The 19899-nt window shown below is 39.3% G+C and overlaps 1 protein-coding gene across 1 annotated transcript in view; it reads right to left on the reverse strand.

Moving 5' to 3' along the window:
- The window catches only part of pipox (pipecolic acid oxidase), a 56653-nt gene that overhangs the window by 21646 nt on the left and 15108 nt on the right, over positions 1 to 19899 (reverse strand). The window contains exons 4-5 of the mRNA XM_053321311.1: positions 12982 to 13164; positions 526 to 678 (exon numbers count right to left, since the gene is read on the reverse strand). Coding sequence (XP_053177286.1) covers positions 526 to 678; positions 12982 to 13164 — 336 coding nt within the window. The remainder of the gene's footprint in view (positions 1 to 525; positions 679 to 12981; positions 13165 to 19899) is intronic.

The following is a 19899-nucleotide window of genomic DNA, read 5'->3' on the forward strand; positions in this document are numbered from 1 at the left end:
ACCTGCTCTATGTGTAAAGTGCCTTGAGGTGACTTTTGTTGTGATTTGGCGCTATATAAATAAAGATTGATTTATTCATTGAATATTAGCTGGCATAACTAAGAAATAAGAATGGCCACTGGTTATATTCAAACAAGCAAGTCTGTAGCAACAAAGCATTTCATTGCTTTTAACTTTCCACTTTTCCATTTAATACACTATTTCTTTCAAAAGTTAGCTATATAGGCTAATAATGCATCTACAGTAAATATACGCCTATGTTTGGAATATGCTGCAGACAACACATGCTTTATTGTCCTACAATATCATACCATTGAATAAGCAAAGCGCCACTGTGTGCATGTACCTTAATTAGATAAAAGCTGCGTTTGCTTCAGTGTACACACAGCACTGATTTAGTTGCTAATGTTGAATAATGAAGTCAAACCATCAGCTCAAACTAGAGGACTAACATTAAAAAATAAATGAGCATTAATTTCATGTGATAGTGCTATGAATATCTGAGTATGGTGTACTGTCACTTACCTTCACCAAGCCTGGGTACTCATTGGACGGGAGGCCGTAGATGTGCTCATTGGCCTCCTCTCCCTCAGTCAGTAAGAAGCAGGGAAAGCGCTTCTTCACGTTGTATGTGTCAGGAACTTTCTCTTTCCAGTAGCACACGTTAATCTTTACCACCTACAGTAATGAGAGCAGGAACAAACATCAGTAACTAGCTAGGTTAAACCAACACAGTGCAGTTCAACTAATACATTTTATACTACTGAGTTTGAATCGGTATCACATCCATGATTTGAATTATGCAAACTGAGTCAATCAAGATGGAAATATTATATAAAAGAATACAATGAAGGTGAAATGTCATTATATGTTTCTACCCAGAAATGAAGAAACGATAATATGATAATAATCAACTTTATTTATAGACATGTAGCTCAAAGTGCTTTACAAAAAAATTCAATAAAACAACAGCAAATAAAAACAGAATAAAAATTAGAGAGGGTTAGTAAAAATTAGACAATAATAAAAAAAATAGTAACAATAATAAAATAAATAAATAAATAAAGACATTCAGCAAAAATAAGTTAAAATGACATGAATTAAAAGCCATACTAAATCTGTTTACAGCTGTCATTTAAAAATGTTTACAGAGCTCACATCTCTTACAGCTTTGGTTAGACTATTCCATCATGGAGCATTATTTCAGAATGCTGTGCTTCCTATAAAGGCGAAATTGTGTATATTTAAAAACCCAGCTGTGGATGACCTGAGATCTTGTGAGGGATTATAGAATGACAAAGTGTATGTGATGTAGGCCGGTCCCAAACCATTCAAAGCTTTAAAAACAAGTAAAAAAACCTTAAACTCTACTCTAAAAGTACAGATAAAACTGTAGTAATATGTGTTTGTTAAGAGTCGAGCAGCACAATTTTGAATAAGTTGCAGTTTTCCAATTGAATGCAGTCTGCATGGCATAGGAACAGCCGTATCTTGGCAATATTTCTTAGATGATAAAAAGCTATTTTGGTCACCTTTTTATGTTGGAATTAAAATTCAGCTCTGAATTGATAGCAATGCCCATACATGTCACCTCTGGTTTAATCTTTGCTGCAAGTTTGTGACACAGTAAAGTTATTTCAGCTTGGGGACCAACCAGAGGTATTTCACTTTTATCTTCATTTAGTCTCAGAAAATTGTTGCTCATCCAATTTTTGACTGCATCCATCCCAGCAGTCAGGGAGCTTAGGGCATTGTTATCATTTGGCTGGAGTGAAAGGTACAGCTGTGTGTCACCTGCATTAGGGATGGGCATGATTAATCGATGATCGATAATTGATCGTTAAAAATGTTGTTGATCACTTGAAATTTGTATCGATCGAACGCTGGTTTCAAATAGAGGTTGTGTTGTGTAGTGTGAGTCTTGAAGCAATGCAATGAATTTCACTATGTGGCAGCAATGAGACATCTTACCAACGGGGGGCGATATTTGACAGAGAAAACGGCTCAGCTACCTACCAGCTGCCGTAGATATCAAACGTAAACATGAAGAGGTCAAGGCTAAGTTTGGCGTGGGACCTTTTCAAACTAAAAATGACAGAGTTCATTGTAAACCCTGCTAAAATGCTAACATGCTAATCAACAAGAATCAGTAGGCTGGAGTAGTTACTTTACTTTGTTAGCAGTGGACAGTCACCACTGCAGCCTTTAGGTGAGTCACTCTGGTTGTTTTATGAGGCTCTAGTTAAGATAAAAGATAATGATTAATCGATAATTGATCATTAATTTTCCCGATGATCGATCAAGAAAATGTATTCAAATGCCCATCCCTAATCTGCATAACTGTGGAAATGTAATTGATGTGTTCTGATGGCAATACCTAATGACACATGTACAAAGAGAAAAAGAGTGGGCCAAGACAGCTTCCCTGAGCAACACCAAACACACATGATCTCCAATAGTAACAAATAATTTTGTATTTGATAAAACAGTTCCAGAGAGCCTGACCCAGTATATCATGATCAATCAAGTCAAATGCTGAGCTTAGGTCCAAAAGAATCAGCACCTTATTAGCATCATAATTTAATCTGAGGTCACTGAGCACTTTAACAAGGGCCGTTTACTGTGCTGTGGTTAGCCCTGAAACCTAATTGAAACACTTTGAAATGTTGTTTTCATTCAGAAAGCAATTTCTTTGGTTACTTACTACTTTCTCCAGTACCTTGCTTAAAAAAGAAAGATTTGATATCGGTCTATAGTTACTTAAGACAAGTCAAGATTGGGCTTTTTTAGTAGGGGCTTTACGGCCGCAGTCTTGAAGGCGTCAGGAAAAATGACAGTTGCAAGGGACTTAATGATATCTCTAACAGATTTAAATACACAGTTAAAAGATGTTTTAAAAAGTGCACTGGGGACAGGGTCAAGACAGCAGCTAATGGTTTTACTCTCTGATACAATTTTGCAGAGATGAGGTTCTGTAATCATTTGGAAGTATAACAAGACAGCCCTTTTTTTCTTTTGGCTGTGAGGGCTGGCATCAACTTCTGCTCTAATGGATGACACACGACTGTAAAAGAAGGAAGCAAACTCATCACATTTTGCAGAAGATGCTTGACTGAGTACAGCACAGACAGGAGCGGGGTCCAACAGACGATTTACAGTTTTGAATAGTGTTCTGGAGTTGCTGCCACCCTCTGTTATCACCCGAGAACAATAGGATCTCCTTACAGAGCGCATTGCTATTTTGTCCTCGAATATGTTGTAGTGGATTGTCAGTCCAGTTTTCCGCCATTGTTTCTTAGCTGTCCTACATGATCTCTTAAGCTTGCCAACAGAGCTTGTTATCCAGGGTGAGGGGGTGCAATATGTGATTCCCTATTTTCCTTTAACGGAAACACCACAACATCCAGGGTGTTAAGTAGGATGTTATTGGATGAGTTCACCTTCTCATTTACTGAGCCGTTTATAGCATGTAAGTCAGAATGACTTACTAACTGAGATTTTAAGTTCTGCTTCAGTGTCAATGACGCACTTGTGAACAGTGTGTTTTTCTGTGCTTTTTGCTATAGGCAGACAGGTGTCAAAACATATACAAAAATGATCAGATACTGCGATATCAGATACCTGGACATTGATGATACTGCAGCCTTTAGAAATAACCAAGTGTATTTCCTGAACTATGTGTAGGTTCATTGATATACTGGGTGAGATCCAGGTTTTCCAATAGGGTTAGGGTTAGGGTTAGGGTATTAGATAGATCGTTTACATGGATGTTGAAATCACCTATAAAGACAATCTTGTCATATGTCAGTACAGTGGAGGATATAAATTCAGAGAAGTTCTGATTTGGTTTAGGAGGCCCAACACTCGCAGCAACACATACAGGGATTTTAATGAAGAATAGAGAACTTATTGATCACTCTCAAATTTCTTTTAACCGTTGTATCAACAAATAGGGTTAGAATACAAAATTAGAGGACTGAGGGTCTGCATGGCCTAGAATGGAGTCAAATTCCCAACCTGAATTATTGTCCCAGCCCACCACTGACTGAGCCTCAATCTGTATCATATGTCATAGTTCTTGAGTCTGTACAACATCTGATATGATGGATGACGTTTCAGTGATTCTATATTCATTGTAGAACTGATCTTTAATGCATTAGTTGTAAGAAGCACTAAACGTGAATGAATACACACTGGCACAAAATTAGCAGATTGGTATGAAGCACTGAAGAGCCGCAGCATGCAAACCAGCAGCTATTCCATCAGATACTCATCAACTTTCTTTTTTCTGTCTAATAGAAGTGCAATTACAAAAGTAGCTCCTCTGTGCTGAGGTGAGAATTAGGATTTAATGAAATGTACACATGATTATACAAATAACATCCATCTCCACAATGGCAATAATAAGGACATATTGTTCAGAAGCTTTCAATGTAATGAACTAACCGGCCGTGCACTCATTCCCAGGGACCATAAAAATGCAGACAGCAGCGCTCTGGCGAGCCAATGAGCTCAGAGCCTGTGCTTTTCTACCAGTTCACTCAGGCATGGCATTCCCCAGGCCCCCCAGCCGGCTGCTAGCCTGAATAATGCAATTCCAATATCAACTCCAATTCTCTACTCTAACAGCTGTCTGCTTGTTTTCCCATCACCTTCTCTTTTCAGGCTGCATGGCATTTTGCAAGATGGAAAAGACTGACTTGCTGACTAAGGCCTCTGAGTTGTTTAAATATGGAGTAGGTAGTGCTTTTGTTTCTGGTTAGGCATGAGTGCAACAGTGACATCTCCAGGTGGGCATTTAAAGGCTAAGAAGGGAAAAATCCCACTGATGAAAAGACAGTGGAGATGGATTAGAGATAGACAACTTAATACAGGGTTTGATAACATCCAGTACTGATGTGAAAGGTGGAGCTGACTATAAACTGCTGCTGTGTAAGCTTACCAAGCTTGCAAATTGTATTCCAGATCAAACATAACTGGATTTAGTGAAGTGGAAATGACACATATGTGAGAGATCTAATTTAATAACAAAACATTATTCCATTAGGTTGTTGGAAAATTTCACAGGTTGTGTATAATTATTATCAGTTATACACTCATCTGCCAGTTTAAGGGAAATGGCTAACGAGATGATTATACTGGTCTGCTGCAGGGTCCGATCATGGTTCATGGTCTCTACAGGTACAGACGTTCATGGTCTCTACAGGTACAGACGTTCATGGTCTCTACAGGTACAGGCGTTCATGGTCTCTACAGGTACAGGCGTTCATGGTCTCTACAGGTACACACGTTCATGGTCTCTACAGGTACAGGCGTTCATGGTCTCTACAGGTACAGGCGTTCATGGTCTCTACAGGTACAGGCGTTCATGGTCTCTACAGGTACACACGTTCATGGTCTCTACAGGTACAGACATTCATGATCTCTACAGGTACATTCATTCATGGTCTCTACAGGTACAGGCATTCATGGTCTCTACAGGTACAGGCATTCATGGTCTCTACAGGTACACACATTCATGGTCTCTACAGGTACAGGCATTCATGGTCTCTACAGGTACAGGCGTTCATGGTCTCTACAGGTACAGGCGTTCATGGTCTCTACAGGTACACACGTTCATGGTCTCTACAGGTACAGACATTCATGATCTCTACAGGTACATTCATTCATGGTCTCTACAGGTACAGGCATTCATGGTCTCTACAGGTACAGGCATTCATGGTCTCTACAGGTACACACATTCATGGTCTCTACAGGTACAGGCATTCATGGTCTCTACAGGTACAGGCATTCATGGTCTCTACAGGTACACACATTCATGGTCTCTACAGGTACAGGCATTCATGGTCTCTACAGGTACAGGCATTCATGGTCTCTACAGGTACACACATTCATGGTCTCTACAGGTACAGACATTCATGGTCTCTACAGGTACACACGTTCATGGTCTCTACAGGTACAGACATTCATGGTCTCTACAGGTACAGACATTCATGGTCTCTACAGGATGCAGCTTCTGCAACTTTGGAGATCCCTTGACTTCTCGTGATACATAGCATGTATGATGTGTCCTAATGCGATGTATCACATGACTTATTCTCTAGTGCCACCACATGATTGACACTTTTGGTTTTGAATGAAATGTCTGAACAGCTATTGGTTGAATGGCTATGATATTTGATAGAGACATTAATGTCCCTGGCAGGAGAAATTGTAATAACTTTTATCACGTGTCATTTTGAATGTTTCCAGTCTGCAGAATGATATATTTCCTTTAACTTAAGCTGTAGGTTACCATGTTTAGTGCTAATTAGCAAATGTTCATTTTTTAATTGCTTTAATGTCTAAAGAGTGGTGTAGCAGACAATTAAAATGGCTTGTAGACCTGCACCTATAGTTTCACAATAATTGGAGTTTATAGAATAGAACAAGGCCTACGCACAGCTTTTAAAATCAAATATAAAGAGTGTTTATGCACATTCCTCTTACATATATAGAGGTTTATAAATCTTGCCCTTTGCATGCCCCGTTGGACCACAAACTCAGAAATGCGGCATGAAAACAAAACTAGTTGAGCCATTTTACTTTATAATGCTTCCCATTTTTACAATAATTGTTGCTATGAACTGTTTTGTGTCAGTACCATGCTCATTAGAAAAAGTATGGTCTTTAGTTTTTGTTAGTAACTTTTTAGAGGGAAAAATATTGCCCATTTAAACAGCCATTAAGGGGTGCTCACAACCTCTTCACGAATCACAAATTATACTGTAGTGGTTCATTTAACAGTGTATTTCTACAGTGTTGATGTGCAGTATAACCATCACAGTGACAAGCATGCTAAAGTGTTAAAACAACTTTGCTTTTAATATAATCTGACACGTATGTTAAAGTTCTTAAAGTCCAAATTTGAATCATATTTAGTCATACCTTTTTGCAATCAAAAATAAGGTCACTATGTTTTAAATCCATTGTTCATAGTTTTTATTAATCAAATCAAGGAAAGTTGTATTTGGGAAAATATCAGGAATGCTCCTTTTGTCCTATGTTCACTATTATCGGTCTTATTTTGGATGCTTCCAATACTACAGTGTACTACTTCCATGTAGAACACTGTGTACACTATGTATTTGAGTAGTGTGTGAATTTTGACAGGGTAGTGTTTTTAGTTTTTTTTGTTTTGTTTTTTTAATTAGCATCATCGCCAACATTTGACTACGATTGTTGCCTGCCAAAATATCTGTCCCATTTCAAACAATGTGGAAATTACATTGCCATCTGCACCTCCTACTAGCAGATAATGTACCACTATATTGATTTACATATTGTTTTTGTTGTGATCTACGTAGCCCATAGACTAGACTACTATTGTGCAGCATTACCTTTTACTCAAACTGACTTATCGTTTTCTAAAGTTGTAATTAATTGTGCTGTAGCTAGACTGGTCGTTAGATAAAAACACATAACAGCATAACAGTGTATGTATAGGTATCAGAACACATTTATGCACTGCTGTCTGACAGTAACTTGCTGTACACATGGAAAGCACATATACATAACCAATCCTCACACCCACTTACAGTCATATATGAAAATGCATACAAACATGACAATACATTTAGTAGACTTCTATTTAGAGAAACTGATGTACTTTGTTATTCTTTCTCCAGCCTGTAAACCCCAGCCAGTACTGCCAGCTAAATGTGACACTGTAGTCTGATGGTCAAAGTGACCTGAGAGTAGACTTCCATCCCTTCTGGGCATCCTTCATTACTCTAATAGCTGTCCTCAGCACACTGTGTGACCATGGCCGGGGACCCATCATTAAACCCTGGTCTTATTATTTTGGTTGGCTAGTGGTACCTCATGTTGTGTTGTGGCCAGAGCCATTGATACGCCCTGAGACACCATGCACCATCCAGTCCATAAGCCCAGCAGGAAGGGTCTCTCTCGCCTCCCCTAGAACCATCTGCCCTCCATCTGAGGAGGATCTGGCTCATCTGGGTGCAGGTTTTGGTTATTCTACTCAGTTTCAGGCTCTCTTTGAACAAACAGCCAAGTTGATGTGTTCACTGGTTTCTCATGACACCCCTATTTATTACCTTCAGACATCGCCCCCACCAGGCTTCTGCATCATTGGGGATGGTGGTTACCCTTGCCTCAAACAATCAGTCACCCTCATGACCCTTTACAGACAGCCTCTCTGCAACCTACTCCAGGTGTGATGTGGAGAGAGCCTTTGGCATCCTAAGACCAGGAGGTGGAGGTCCATTTTCTTGAAGGTGCTGGAGGTGGACGTCCTCTATGTTCTGTAATTTGCACTGCACAGTCTTGAACAGCATCTGTCTCAGCAATGGGGACTGGTTGGAGCCAGAAGATGTTGATGTGTAGAGAGCAACAGGGGGACAAACTCCACCATCTGTGGAGCAGAGGATAGGCATAGGATCAATTAATTGATTCAATGAATAATTTTGTTTAATTGGAACATGACTTTATATATTAATTATTTTGTCACTGTATTCAAATGTTATTTAATGCAACTTGTCTTAATGCTTTTAATGTCTTATGTTAAGCATTTTGAATGCCCTGTTATTAAAATGTGCTACACTGATAAACTTGCCATATCTGTGAACATGTATTTGTGATTGTCTAGAGATCTAGAGTAACAAGAATAACAGAGCAGATAATGAGTATTTTTCAAATGATTTGTTAAGTCATTTCTCGAGGACTTCCAGGAAGCTCCTCCCTAGCACCAATCTCCCCATCTTTCCTCTCTTCCCTCTCACTCATGTCTTTAAAAAATAGTTCCTCCCCTCGCAGCCTCACTTTGTCTCCTCTCCTCCCTCTCAGCTGCCTCTCTGGTGCTAGTCTCCTCTCTGTCTATCACTTTCACCTCCATTTGTCTGAGCTCCAGATCATACCTCTCATATTTCTTCTGAAAACCTGTATAACATCTACCCGGCACCAGTTTGGGGTGGATGTCATAGATGTTGTGGCTGTGTCCCATTCTGGGGTCACCACAGAGAAGGGTTCTACTACCATCACATCCTGGAAAGATGAGGCAGTGAGGACAGGCAGCGTTACTGATGTCCTCCCTCCAATTGCCTCATCCATCAAACCGTACCACTTCCAAGATGTGGCAGTGGTCGAGCCCCCCACCCTAGACCCTCTGTGCTGACCCCAGTGTTGGGGTGCTGCGAAAGAAGGACAGTAAAAAGAAAAAGAAAAAACCCTTTACTTTCCTTTTGAGTATTCAGTGTTTGTCCTATGATTCTTCCTCAGCAGCAGTGCTGCTGTGTTTAACAGAAATAGTAAATAGGCTAAATTGTATGACGCAAAATATAAAAGACCATCCTCAGTTATTTTGTGTTGTGATCACTGTATGCTGAGCGTGCACCAAACATTAAGAAATACATACTGTGAGAAATTTCAACAGTAGCGCTCCTAATTCAGTACTGGCAGTCTGCCACTGCTGTTGAGTGCATACAGGTGAAACACTGGTATTACATTTCCTGGGGCAGCCCCAATGGGGCTACTAACTACTTGCACCAGACAAATGTAAGTCAGTAATTATATAGAGTCAAAATGAGAGCATACACATAGCTGTAGTAACATGAATTTAAACTGACATGGGTACCAATTTTTCACATTCTTACAGCTGATTACCTCACAGGGATAGTGACATGTCAACCATTGCTCATATTTAGAGTATGTTTGAAAGGCTTCTACATTTATCTAATCTTTGAATGCTTAATTGTACCCAATTGATGTTCGTAAAGTGTAACATTATAGTTTATTTACATAGTGCAGCATTACATGCAGTCATTCGTATGCTGTCAGAACTTCTACCATTACCATAAGTTAATATACTAATACACACATTCACGCAGCACCACAGCAAGTTCATTCATACGCTTCATAAACACTCATAAGTTATAAAGCAAGCATTTATGTACCGGTTTATTTCGTGGAAATGTTATCTTAAAATAAACAGGACGTGAAATTATCGATGAAGTGTATACATAACCGTTAGCATTTGCGTTAGCGTTAGTATTAGCGTTAGCATTAGCATAGCTCGCTAAGATAGCTTATCTTTTTAACTGTACGAGGACAATGTTATCTAGGATCGGCAATCGAGGATGCATACAGTCCATATTATCGCTCAATTTAAAAGCAACATGACCAATTTGCAGCCATTTTATTAATTACAGAGATAGACGTTCACTTTTCTTCTGAAGTTAGCATTTACGCTAGCGACATGACAGCTATGGATGGTGCTTGGACAATAGGCATAATGATTACTATAACTTATAGAATATTATAAGTTAAAGATCACAATACATGCACAGTAACAGCAGATTCACGTACACACTGTGTGTTTCCATGGTTACAAAAACCTTTTTTGTCCTTTTTACAGATCATTGATCCAGATCATTTATCAAGTAGGCTAAGCAAGTCTTTAAAGTATTTTGTGCCTTATTTTTGTTTCTTTTTAATATCTGAATCTGCACACCACTTGCACAATGGCATGTACAGTAATAGCTATTTAACTGACAGCTTGTGTTTTGCTTGTGTTTTCTGTTTTAGATGCCCTGACACTACAAATGGGGACTGCAAACGAATTAACCTTTTCTCAGGCAGATCAGAAGAGGCTGCATTACACCCCAGACCAGTCAGGAGGGATTGGACCCTCTTAGAAGCTTTGCCATTTGGTGACATTTATTGATTAAATAAATGACTGTTTAAAAAAAAAAAAAAAAAAAAAAACATTGTGTGGATTTGTCATTTGCTATTACATAAAAACCTGTTTAATAAGGCCCATCATATTTAGGCCTATGTCCATAACACCCTGACTGTAGATAAAGCAGGATTTGTATTATTAGCCTATTTTTATAAAGGCATATTTAGTAATTATTGTGGTTTAATATTATTATATTTAATATTGAAATATCATTGAAAGCACGTTGATCTATAGTTAGGTTGAAATGTCAACATTGTTTCAACGTTTATGTTGGTTGAAATACCATTGAAAGCACGTTGATCTTCAGTTAGAAAATCAACGTTGTTTCAATATTAATTGAGGGTGCAAAAATGATGTTGAATCAACGTCAGAGTTCAACGTTGTTTCAATGACTTAACGTTGACAAAACAATGTTGATTTAACATTGTTTCAATGACTATTTGCTATCTGGGATATGTTGAGATTGAAATACAGTTGGATCACAACAATGGAATGAGACTCCATACAGTAACATCAATACAGAAACCAGTATGTAGAAATATGGAGCATATGAAAGTGTATAACAATAGATATGTTGGATATGATGAGCGTTCACTTACCTGTGTTCATTTATTGCAGCATTCTGCCTGCCTGTGAACAAGGAGCTGTTAGTAGCTTGCCACAAAATGAGGGACCTCATGTCCGCATTGTTCACTAATAAGGCCAGAATACATGTAGACATCAGATCAAATCACAAACACAAACCTGTGAAAATATTGTGCTGATGCTGCGTGTTGCATGGCTTTACTGGCTCTATCACAGACTGATCTACTGAGCTGAAACTAGCTAGCTAGCTGCTGTATTTTGTGAATATTAATTACTTGTCAATTCTCTAACCACACATGTAATACTGAAAACTTCTACATTGATGACAACATTTTAACACGTATAAGTTATGCCACAAATACATAACATCAATGTCTGATTTGAAAAATGCTGTTGTCATTAATTATCATTACAGAATGTTGAATTAACCCAATAAACATACTGATGGCTTCTGTTCAACATTAGTTTAGTTATCAGATAGTAAATTAAGTAGTCAAAAACACATGTATAACTTACATTATAGTGCGTGTTCTCTGTAGCAAATGCATCCACTACAGCTTCCTGTGACGCCATTTAATCAAATTTGAAAATAGGTTGGTGGTCCCTCCATTCGCTTTGTGACCAGGATGCAACCATTGAGGGTGAGAAGTGTTCCAGTGTTCCACAGTCAACTTCTTGACCATTGTAAAAGTACACCATCTGGATACTCATAAAATTGATTTACTAAAGGTCTGCGCGTGTAAAAACGTGTGCAAACTTGACATCACCCGCAAAAAATGTGCAAGCTGGTCTACTAACGCAGCGCACTCAAGAATATGCAAATATGTTATTTAGCACACACATTGTAATTTACCAAACCTGAAGGTGATTTTGCTGATTGTAACTGCGTCTATAAATAATACTTTGAAGGACATGTATTAACCTGTTGCGCACTGAGCACTGATAACAGCTGTTACTATGGAGACGAGAAGACAGAGGCACAATGACAGATTTTTTCCACCCGTGTTAATATTTTGGAGTGGAATATTTTTGGTTTTACAGCAGCATTGACTTTGTCACTAGTACTCTCCTATATGCCCGTGTTTCTGGTAATATTTTTTGTTCTATAACTCAATATATTAGTTAACCTCTTCCACTAGAACCTGATCACAGCTCGTCTGCTCGTCCAAACTTTCCATTCAGACACAAAACCTTCATTTAAATACTGCTGTCTGCACCTGTTGCACCTGTTTTCATTTACGCAGTTATTCTTAGTAGATCACCTGCAAAACACACGCAAACTAAACGTGCAATCTATTGAACTGTGAAGACAATTTAGCAACCATTATTTGGGATCTTAGTAATTGGCTATGAGGACACAAGGTCTCCATTTACTCAGACTGGTAGGAAATAGTATTCAGTCTAATTGATGCAAAACCATCAGGCTCCGTCAAGAAACCAAAAAATATAAAAAATTAATTTCTCCTTTTTAGATTCTTATTTTTCTCTCAAAGGAGAACACAGGATAAGTGATTTACAGAGCAGATATAGTTACTTCAGTAAAAGGCAATATCATTCAATTTCAGTTGGACTTTAAATGCATACTCTATATGATTGTTCCAGCTATTTACTACAGTTGTATGGTGATGTTATATGTTGGACCTGAAGAGTCTGAATACCTCTAGTGGTAGCTGCAGGCCAGTGTGGGCCAGCAGTCTGTTGGCCCAGGGTCCAGCAGTGATCACCACACTCTTGGCTGCATAAACACCAGCAGAAGTTGACACCTTCACAGTAGGACCAGGCTTGATGTCTGTTACCTTCTCTTTGTCTCTGATGACACCACCCAACTTCTGAAACTGGCCCTGGAAGAAGAGACAGGCACAATGTGTTATTGGTAAACCTTCAGTGGTACCATTGACCCATGCTTCCAATCAACAGATACAATTTTATCAGTAATGGCTGTTGTGTTTGACTAGACTTTTGTCAAAATATTTTAAAGGGAACCTCTTATGCTTTTCCTTATTTTCAGTCATAAAAAAATTGGTACAGTGTCAGATGTTCTTATTAAACAGGACCAGAGTGTCAAATAATAAGGTAAACGTATGTAGAAGTAATTATTGTAAGCACTAATCACCAGGCTTCAGACTGCTCTCAATGCTCGGTTTCCAACTGTTTTTTCTACTTTCAGGCTGAGCTGATGTCAGCTGATGATGGATTTCTTTATATGGTTATCTGCTCCACTCTGCTGACTTGATGGCAGGTTTACATTGTTTTGGGATTAGTCACACTGAGCCATGACTGGAGTTGAGCTGGCAAGCTGTGAGTGTTTTTCTATTACACAGCAGCAGCAGGGTAAAGTAATAATTAGTTTACTTTTTGGAGGTGTGCTGGTCGTCTGCAACCCTTCATCTAACATCACTTTTTTTTTTAGAGCCATCAATGAAGCTCTGCTAATTTGGTGAGAAACATGTTTCATTTCCTGTAAATTATTCACAATAAAAGTCTCACATTACTTAGTCGATAAAAAGCTTTTAAAGGACCAATATTTAATATATTTACTGTAATAACTCATAAAAGGGACATGATATATTATGGATTATGGAAACGTGCTAAATTAAAATACTGGTTTCTTTGACTACAAATACCACAGCCAGTATGTTCTCCTTTGAAATCTCCATTAAGGTGAAAAATTGTTTTTGTTTTTGCTGGCACATCATTTTAACACATTACGTGCCACCTCACAACAGTGTGTTAAGAGCTTCTGGTCGTTTCATGGATTTGTGTGAGAAACAGCCCAGGTTGCCAGATATGAAACACTGGCACACTAACAAACAAACTGGATAAACTGACACAGATTCCACCTGACCTAAAAACATACATGAGCCTTGAGTCTGGGGAGGAAAGAGTGAGGGGAGACAACTCTGTCCAACATTTTGAATTTGGACTGCAGTATCCATATTAATCACTTGCTGTCAGTGTTACATATTTATCCTTGGTTGCCCCTCAGCAGGTTTCCAGAGAGCCAATCAGAACACAGTGGGTTCATTAAGAGGGCGGTCTTAAAAAGAGAGGAGCTAAAACTGCCTGTTAGAGGCATAAAGTGCCATAAGGAGTTTTATTTGACTGTGAATCATGCAAAGCTACTCTAGTGGAGTCTAAAAATAAAAAAAATTAAAATGATCATATATGACATTCAGTGACTAGATGTTGCTCTATAGCACCAACATCTGAGACCAAAACAAATGGAAGTCATTGACTCTAGGCAGTGCTAATCCAATATGGTTGTGGAAACAGAGGTGGAGGACACGGAGGGGCTCACATGGGTGCACAGCTGGACCGGCTTCCAAAATAAAGAACAGAGAAGCTCAGATAATAAAACAAAGAGAGGGAGCATGACTTCATCTTTGCTCCAGTCACCATTACTTTCGCCAGATGTTTACATAGCTAACTGTTGTTTGCTGACATCTAGTGAGGCTGATTATTGTTTGTTGCAACTTTAATGTATCAGCTTATGAAACAAATATGTCAATTACATTGACAGGAAATGTAAAACTATCTAATTCAATCTAAAAATAGATATTTATGTTTAATTAACAAAAATATACCATTATTCTTTGATTTTAATACATAATAACATAAATTAAAATATATTCATTAATTTCCTCCCAAACATTAATAGCAGAAGAGTTCTAATTCTCAATCTGTATCATTTATTTTATATTAATACAGTGTAATACATACACTGACAGTAACAAACAGCAGCAGGGGTTTATACTGTCAGGTATAATGCACAGGGTCAGATTGGACCCAGTTAAATTTTTTTATAGATGCACATACACAAGTTTGATCTGTGTTTATAAAAAAATAAAAATTTAAATGCAGCATTCAAACATGTTGTTGTATTCTTCATATTCTATAAAATATTCACCTGGACAATAGAATAGTGATTGTGAATGTTGTTTCTTTGAAGGGGAATTTATGAATGTGAATTGGTGTAGAGACTAATTATGAATCAGAATATGAACAGTACGTGAGTGTTAATGAAATAAAGTGTGTTTGTGGTTTGATCAAGAATGGTGTGGCAAGGTAGTCAAATGACTCAGGGTTTCAAACAGGCATTGGTTGGCCTGCTGTACAGTAAAAAAAAATCAGCTGATTTAACATTACCTTGAGAAAATGTAACAAGAAAAATCCATTGCAGCATACATTAAGACACAATATTAAAAGGTAGGAGGCTATTAAGGAGCTGTGCCTTAAAAATGCATTAAGCTACAATCTTATGATCTATTACACATCTATCACTACAAGATTTAATTTCTAATTGACTGCTACTTGACAAAAAGGCCTGAACAATCTGCCCAGTCAACTGAAAACAGCACCTCACTGAAATAACAAAGCAATGTTTTGTGCTTGACCTGGCAGCCATGGACGAGTCTGTTCTCCTCCACTGCTTTTTTCACTCCAGTAATGTGAATTTATTGCAGAAAAATATTCCTGGTGTGAGCTATTATTAGATTTAAACAATGGGCATGAAATATGTTCAATTACCCATATCTTGGTGTTTTTTTGCCCCGTTCTCTAACTAGTTCTTGTAGAGGATCAAATCAGAGAATGTTTTGCTTCTTTAATCTTTCATTACTTCCAGAAGGAGGTTTGTGTCAGGGCCATTGTCTACGGTTCAGTTCATTGTTGCAGTTTGTTTGGTACAGGATGCATTTCTTAGACCAAAGTGCACTCTGTTTATGTGCGTAAAATACAGTGTGTGTGTGCTGACTGTATAGAAGTAACTTATAGCCAACTAAGAACCAGCAATTGTGCTGCCAGAGTTGAAACATCTGAAACTTGTGAATATGCATCTTTTGTGGTAATGTTGCTGTCTTGAGCCTGAACATATATTTGTGCTTACTCCTGTCTTTGCATCGACTTTAAAATCAATCTTGATTCTAGAATTAGCTTCATGTTGAGTTAGAACATCTCTTAATACGTACTTGATCAAATAAAAAAGCTACAGCCACCATAGATACTGTACTTAAGAGGCGGCTGTGGCTCAGGAGGTCGTCCTCCAATTGGAAGATTGGCGGTTCGATTCCCAGCTCCTCCAGTCCACATCGATGTTTCCTTGAGCAAGACACTTAACTCCTAATTGCTCCCGTTGCTGTGACAACGGTGTATGAATGATAATGAATTATCAGGTTAACACCCTGTGTGGTAGCTCCTGTTATCAGTGTATGAATGTGTGTGAATGGATGAATGTGATATGTAGTGTAAAAGTGCTTTGAGTGGTCGTAGCGACTAGAAAAGTGCTATATAAGTACAGTCCATTTACCATTTAACCCTCACATACTGTTTAAAACATGTTTGTATGCTGATTTTGGATTTTTATTTTATTATAAATAGAGGTTCATTTTGTACATTTACATATATAAAAATGTGTATCAGCTGTACAAAAAAAAAGCATTTTATTTCCATATTTGTACACTGTGGGTCACATTAGGAAAACTAATGTGTATAAGGTGTTTACAGCTGGCAAATGTTAATAATAAAAAAAAAAGGTAAAATTTGACCCTGAACAGTATGTAAGGGTTAAAGATAGTGGGTGAAAAAATGGATTCTCAAAAGAATCATAAATCTTGTTTATGATTCTGAATTGATACACAAATGCAAACTTCTGCTTTTACTAAACACATTGAACAATGATGCTGGTCAGTAAATGACATTTTCATTTTATATATATTAATTAGGGATGTAACAAATAACCGATTTGATTGGAAAATCGGTTTTGATTTAAACAATGCGAGTGCATTGGTACATGGACCCCTGAATCGGTCTAAACGTAGCATGAAGCAGCCGATGGCCTGATTACAAAGTTATGAATCGGTTTGTTGCTGATGTGCTGCTGAAAGCTTTGTTTGCTCCCTGTCTGCGTCTTTGTGTATTTTCTCTTTCTCCCATAAAAGTCTTGCGATACTCGTCACAGTCACGTCAGATAGAGCTGTATTTGTGAGGGAAAGAAAAAAATGTCTGACACCGACACTATTCACAACGCACCGTTGAGCTTAAAGTATATACATGTATATTCAAAGAGTGTAAAATCTCACTAAAGTACACCGGTAGTACAACAAATCTCAACAGTCACTTGGTGAGACGGCATGAGGAAACAGCTCTGCTAGCACAAAGACAGACATACAAGACTTCTTCCAGCCAAAACTCAGCCACAACTGTGCTAGAGCTAAGCTAAGGTAATAACGGCTTCAATAGCCCGGTTCATTATTAAACACTGAAGAGCAGACTGTGTTGTGGAGAATGAGGGCTTTCAGGTCATGATAAAAACTTGTTTAGTTGTTTCTTTGGCTCTAATTTGTGCCAATAGTGAACTTAAATATTGTTTGTTTTTCATTGTCATAAAGGCTTTGTAGAGTTAATACAGTGCAGTGTATAGATACATCTGTGGATGCGCTGGGACACATCATCTGTGATGTTTCCTGAGATCATCGGGTGTTTCGGGTCTCACAACATCAGACACCCTCTCCCAGGCGACCCAGCCAGGGTTGATCAGGCCCTGGCTTGTGTCCCAGCAGCGTTGGCTCACTTTTCGGACCTCTTGATCCAAATCCGCCTAGAGGCCCTCTCCGCGGCCTCTACGGTAGACTTGATGGCTCTCCTCTTCGCAGCTCCTGTGATGCCAAGAAGGGTGTAGATCTTGCACAAGGAGCGGGCAGCATAGCCTCTGCACCCTACCTCCACTGGCTCACAGCAAGCTTTCCAGCCCCTCCTCCGACACTCCTCGGTGAGATCTTGGTACTTGAGCCGCTTGCGCTCATTGGCCTCTTCCATGCGGTCCTCCCAGGGGACTGTCAGTTCCACTAAGAGCACCTGCTTAGAGGAGGGAGATGTCAATACCAGGTCTGGCCTCAAGGAGGTAGGTGTTATAAACTCCGGGAACTTAAGCTGCCTGCCCAGGTCAACTCGCAGTTACCAGTCTGGTGCCGATGAGAGCAGGCTGGCTGATGGTGTTGGCTGTGGATGTGGCTTCTCTCCGGCCTTTACAAAGTTGATCCTCCTCTGGCTGCGGACATGCTTGTTATTGTCCACTGCACTGGAGATGGCCTCTGCCACTACTCTCAGGACCTGGTTGTGACGCCAGCGGTAGCGGCCCTCTCCAAGCGCTGATGGGCAGCTGCTCATGATGTGCTCTAGAGTCCCCCTTCCTGGACAGAGTGGACATGTTGGAGTGTCGCTCTTGCCCCAGGTATGCAGGTTAGCTGGGCTGGGTAGTACGTCATAGACAGTTTGGACCATGAACCAGATGTCATTCCAGGTCAGAGACCCTGAACTCCTCCTCCAGGCTGTTGATGGGGAGCTGAAGCTTGTTGCTCCTGCCATACAGCGCTGCACTTGTGAGACTGCGTGGCAGACCCAGCCATCGTTGGAGGTAGCAGCTGATTTTCCTCTCCAGGGTCTCGACTGTAGACATTGTCACCTCGTACACTAGCAGAGGCCAGAGGATACGGGGCAAGATGCCATGTTGGTACAACCATGCCTTAAACCTGCCAGGTAGACCAGACTTGTCTACGGTAGACAACCAAGTTTCGAGCCTCTTGATGGTTGTTTGGACTGACGCTGTGTCTCTGAGGCTACAGTCAAACACCTTGCCCAGGCTAGTGACTGGTTTCTCAGTGATTGATGGTATTACTGCACCATCCACAAGGAAGCGAAACTTGTCCACCACTTTGCCTCTTTTCAGAACCATGGACCTGGATTTTGTGGGTTTAAAGCTCATCCTAGCCCAAGAGATGAGCTTGACCAGGCCCTGAAGGATCCACCTGCAGCCAGGCACTGAAGTGGTCGTGACAGACAGGTCGTCCATAAAGGCAATATGTTACACTAATAAACATGTTTCTGAATCCACAAGTTAAAAGTAACACATATTTGTTCTCTAGTCTTTCATAAATCGATTTGAAGGCAAGCAATGCCACATTTATAGTATTAACTTATGTTAATTCATCATTTTAAAATGATTGTCTACTTTAAACGAGGAACTATCAGATTGTATTATACCCCATCAAACTCAACTGTCTGTACTGTCTGTGTATATGTATGTATTTATATATACTCACTTCTTTACTATACTATACTATGCATATTATAGTTTATCATGTTTACATGCTAATCTGGATCTGTCTGTGTATGTGTGTGTGTGTGTGTGTGTGTGTGTGTGTGTGTGCATCTGTTAATCACGACAGCCCCCACCCACGAGGGCAAGGTCTCAGGACAGTTAAACACGCATGAATATAGTCATAAGACACACCGTTTAGTTCAGAAGAGGCTCAGCTGGTAAGCTAGCACAACCATTTACAGCTCAACAAAACACAAGTCAAACACTGAGCAGCTGACTGCACAGTAGGAACAAGTGTCCTCCGTCTAAGCATGGTGCATGCCCTCAGTCACAGCGTTCCTCCTGTCTTTAATTTCAGGATATTCACACAAACTACACATCTAATAAGTCCTGAGATTTCACTGATTCCAGCAGTGTAACCCCATTACTGTCCTCCCAAATCTCACTGAATAAACCGTCAAAAGGAAAATCAAAACAAACT

The sequence above is a fragment of the Scomber japonicus genome, chromosome 6 (genome assembly GCF_027409825.1).
Source record: "Scomber japonicus isolate fScoJap1 chromosome 6, fScoJap1.pri, whole genome shotgun sequence".
Taxonomy (NCBI): domain Eukaryota; kingdom Metazoa; phylum Chordata; class Actinopteri; order Scombriformes; family Scombridae; genus Scomber; species Scomber japonicus.